At 40.8% G+C, this 4,351-nt stretch overlaps 1 protein-coding gene across 1 annotated transcript; it reads right to left on the bottom strand.

Moving 5' to 3' along the window:
* Positions 1-1,463: 1,463 nt before the first annotated feature.
* On the bottom strand, positions 1,464-4,028 carry LOC125512577 (protein ORANGE-LIKE, chloroplastic-like). The gene is made up of 8 exons (XM_048677668.1): positions 3,685-4,028; positions 2,834-2,948; positions 2,634-2,747; positions 2,454-2,540; positions 2,262-2,338; positions 2,046-2,173; positions 1,839-1,945; positions 1,464-1,700 (listed from the first exon to the last, which is right to left on the bottom strand). Exons 1-8 carry the CDS (start codon positions 3,894-3,896, stop codon positions 1,623-1,625), a joined length of 918 nt encoding a protein of 305 aa, XP_048533625.1. The 5' UTR covers positions 3,897-4,028; the 3' UTR covers positions 1,464-1,622.
* Between the last annotated feature and the right edge of the window lie 323 nt (positions 4,029-4,351).

The following is a 4,351-nucleotide window of genomic DNA, read 5'->3' as shown; positions in this document are numbered from 1 at the left end:
AGCACACCTACCACCATCAATCATCAACTTGCATGTTCTGCCCTTTGTATGAAACTGAGTTTGAAATAAAGTCCAACATTGACCTTTGTCAACTTCCATACAAGTGTCATCCCGTGCCTTCTTGAGTTGCACATTCAACCCACTCAATGTTGCAATCTCCTCTGCCTTGATTTCTGTGGATACTACCGTGGTTGGTGCAACCAAAATCGTGTTAATAATATTCTTCTCTGGGAAGTACTCAAGGGTGTTATTGCCTTGCTGTCCTTCTCCATCCAAACTACTGCCTTGTCCTTCTCGGATGATGAGGACATCACTACCATGGATACATCCATGACTACATTACTTACTGTACATTTGGTTAAGAAATGATAGAAAAACAAAGGGACATGATTATGTGATGTGCAAGGTCTCCACATGACCTTTGGCCCAACAGAACTTAGAGACCAAGTCCGTCTAGACATGGACTCAGATTCTAACTACACAGACATATCTGACCTCAAACATTTATAACTTTCACCCAATTTGGATATTTGTTCAGATCAAATGAATCTCGTGAACCTTTCAACCCAATTAGATTCATCTTCATATTCGTCTTAAGCAAACCGCTACTACCAAAATGGTTCGGTGCTATTGCAGAATCCGAGTAAAAAAATCTTGGTTAATAAGTTAAGTGTCACCTATACGACCTAGGGTTGAGTTTCGCTGCCTTGGGACGTGCGTCCACCCCATTGGTCGCCACCTCTCAGTCTTATAGAAGTAGATCAATCTCGTAGCATTTTCTTTGGGTTTTGTTAGTTACTACCTTTGTCTTGGTTTATTGGTCCCCATTGTATTCTATGCCAAATTTTGACCATAAGTTTAACTTACAAAATATTCATGCATGTCATATAAAATTATATTATTGAAAACTATGTTTAAATATAAATCCAACGATATAATTTTTGTTGGCATGTATTAACATATTGTTAGTTTAATATTTTATCAAAATTTAATACAAATTACAAAGGGGACCAACGAACCAGGACGGAGGTAGTAAAAGTTAGTGATAGTTATTGTTTGTTCTTCGTCAAGTTGATCATACTCCGACACGATCAATAACTTCTTAGAGTTGGCTTAATGATTGCTAAGACACGTTGTAGTCAGATAGTCAAAGTCTACTCCAAAATTGATAGTTACCATCTCATCGAAAGATATTAATCTTTGATAGGATCTACTCATCTTAAGTTGGACGTTTTTTTCTTTCTATTTTGCTATAAAACCATGCTTTATTTTTTGTTGTGTTGGACGTGTCGGATGTTTGTCTGTGTTATGCGGGCCGGGTTCAACTCGACATATCGATCGAATAAAGATGTCCTTTATCAAAGAAAAAAGAGAGCAATTTTTCGGTATTTGATCTGATCGTCACTACTGCGAGGTTCATCTCGCTATAACTCTTAGTATACAGCAAAGAACAACAAAGCAACTTCAGTATTTGATCTGATCATCATTACTGCGAACTTCATCTCGCTATAACTCGTAGCATACATCGAAGACTGATTCAAGCCCTACCACAGCCATAGAAAACAACAGCTAGATAGAAAAAGGAAATAGCATTAAGCAGGCACACGACAAATTGCCCAACATTAGTCAAAGGGATCTATACGTGGGTCATGCTCACTTGCCATTGCCATTCCCGTGCACAAGCATGTTGGGCACATCACCTGGAAATCACCGACAGGCATGAATTAAGATAGACTGTGTGCTCAAGTATGATAGACCATTTGGTTGTTTTTCTGCTGAATCTTCCAGAAAGCATCAAATCGAGTATTGTGAAAATAGACATAGATTAGACACCATACCTTCCCAGCTCCTGAACAATTGGAACAGCGTTCAGTTGTAGAAAGTGAAAAGCGTTTGGTGCCCAACAACATTTTGCTGGCAGAGCAACGGGCACATGGCAGGTATCCTGTGGTACGGAATCAAGTTTAGATAGGCAAATGAAGTAGAGTACAAAAAGCAGGGTCTTTGCTTATGTGCCAGATAGTTGAAAAGGAATATACTCATACCTGTCCCATGGCAATATGTGCATCTGTTCTTTTCTTGCTGCCTCACATTTTTCACTTCAACCAACATTAAGGCTGAAATTACACCAACTGCACCACCTGAAAAGGACGCCACTATGGGATCTACCTGACTGATGGACAGCCAAGAAGAAGTATCAAATTATTATTCTATAAACATCGCTGGATAATCCTGTAAGAGGACAAGTTTCTTTAAATCACCTTAACTGAAGAGGTAAATACATGTTCCGTATAAAATCTTCATAAGAGGTACCACCAAGCCCTAATTTCAGTTCAAGCTGCACCAAATAATCATTTTTTAAGAAGAGTTATTATTTCAAATTACCAACACAGTCTCTGGTTTTAAGAGGACAAGTAACAACAAATTTACAGAGAGATGAAGCTGGCACTTACTATTGGGGCTATTAAGCCACCAAAAATGATTATCCCAGATATGAAAGAGAATGATGTCAAGTAGAGTTGCTTCATTGTCTTTGGTGACTACTTCATACAAAACAAAAGAAATGAATATTACCAAGAAGAACTCAAAAGGCCATTTGCACATAAAATAATTCAGCGTCGGGGGTCGGTCACCGTATAAGGCAAAAACGGAATGGTAGATGGCATCTCCGGCATCTCATTTTCTTCACTGCTGGAACATCTGCTTTCAGCAGCTCTGATTCGCTGCTGCACCCGCAGTCGTCTGACCTGAGAACATTACTCATATTGAGGTAAGCTAAGTACGCTGTTAATTACCAAGCTAGAAAAAAACTACAAGTGCGGAAAACAGGCACCTCTTCCATCAAAAGGAATATTTTGCTGCGCCGACTCTTGATGTTGTCTTGAATCTCTTGTGATTGCATCTGAACGAAGTCTTGTATTGTCTCTGGGCCTTCAATAATGCAAAAACTAGAGAAGAGAACCATGAGTGAGTGGTCGTGGATCTAGCGGTTTCTTGTAAACTAAGTTTACAGAGAATGTTTGTAGATGTTAGTCTAGTACTCCCTGTGTCCCAAAATAAGTGTCTTGACCTTAATATAACTTTGTACTAGAGTTAGTATAAAGTTAAGACACTTATTTTGGGACGGAGGAATATAAGCATTCCAAAAGATGTACATAAGAGATAAGAAGTATATCTACCAGTTTGATGCAGAATTTTGCGCTTTAGCACACTAATCATACTGTATCCACTCACGAGTCAAAGATAAACATTGAAAACTTGTACTCCCTCCGTTTCTTTTTACTTCGCATATAAGATTTGGTCAAAGTCAAACTACACAAATTTTGACCAAATTTACGTAAAAAAATATGAACATCTACAATACTAAAACTGTATAGTATGAAAATACGTTTCATGGTGCATCTGATGATATTGATTTCATATTGTGAATGTTTATATTTAATAATATAAAGTTAGTCAAACTCTACAAAGCTTGACTTTGACCAATCCTTATATGCGGACTAAAAAGAAATGGAGGGAGTATATACTAGATCAGGAAGTTGTGAAATCTCAAGTACAAACCATGAATTGTCGTACAAAGCAGCAAGTACAGTACTAACTTAACAACCCTGTCATTCCATCAATTTTGTACACCGCAAATAAGGGGAATTTTGATTTGATGTGGAGGCTGATGTAAAAGGCAACCTGGATAGGCTGCCGTCTCCGGGCGCCCTGGAGTCGCCGGCGGGAGAGCACCTCCGTAGCATCGTTAGAGCCCGGGGGCCTTCACTCCTCCATACAGCGCAATGAGGCTCAACGGACCGCCAACGGGGAGGAGCGGCCACCGCAACAAACAGACGCTGGGCCGTAGGCCTTGACGCTGGCGGCGTCGCCGAGGACGCGGCGAGGCAAGACATCGCCGGTCTGCGACACGCAGTGCGGTGAGGGCGTAGGAAGAAGGCGGTGTTTGGATAAATGCCGGGCGGCTCGGGGAGACGGGCGGTTGTTTCGCGGTGGGATACGACGAGGCGAGCAGTAGATGACAAACGTGGAGAGACGAAGCATCTCTTCACTCCCCCGTTCACAGTGAAGGATGATTCTGCATAAAAGAAAGATTTGGCCCTACCGGTCAAATCACTATTCCATGGGAAATAAATTTAGATCCATTATAACTGAACGTCTTTCCAGCCATCTCAGTCTATTAGCATTTTCAGCCTTTAGATCAGCAGTTTGGGATGATTTTGGCCGTTAGATTTCCACTTAATCCCGTGCCACGTCACTTCGTTAGCTATCCTGAGCAGAATCTGTAGTGGGCCGCTACTCCGGTGACAATTTTGGAAGCCTAGTATGAAATTGGGCCTGGGCTTCTACC

The sequence above is a fragment of the Triticum urartu genome, chromosome 6 (genome assembly GCF_003073215.2).
Source record: "Triticum urartu cultivar G1812 chromosome 6, Tu2.1, whole genome shotgun sequence".
Taxonomy (NCBI): domain Eukaryota; kingdom Viridiplantae; phylum Streptophyta; class Magnoliopsida; order Poales; family Poaceae; genus Triticum; species Triticum urartu.
The sequence above is the reverse complement of the archived record's forward strand: the minus strand, read 5'-3'. Positions and strand labels throughout refer to the sequence as shown.

Bases quoted from the DNA above. Each gene is read 5' to 3' on its own strand.
- LOC125512577 (XM_048677668.1), bottom strand. From the start codon at position 3,896: ATGTCTTGCCTCGCCGCGTCCTCGGCGACGCCGCCAGCGTCAAGGCCT. The intron at 2,748-2,833 runs GTGCCTGTTTTC...TAATGTTCTCAG, and splicing joins TATTCCTTTTGATGGAAGAG to GTCAGACGACTGCGGGTGCA. The intron at 2,339-2,453 runs GTAAGTGCCAGC...TATTTGGTGCAG, and splicing joins GTGGCTTAATAGCCCCAATA to CTTGAACTGAAATTAGGGCT.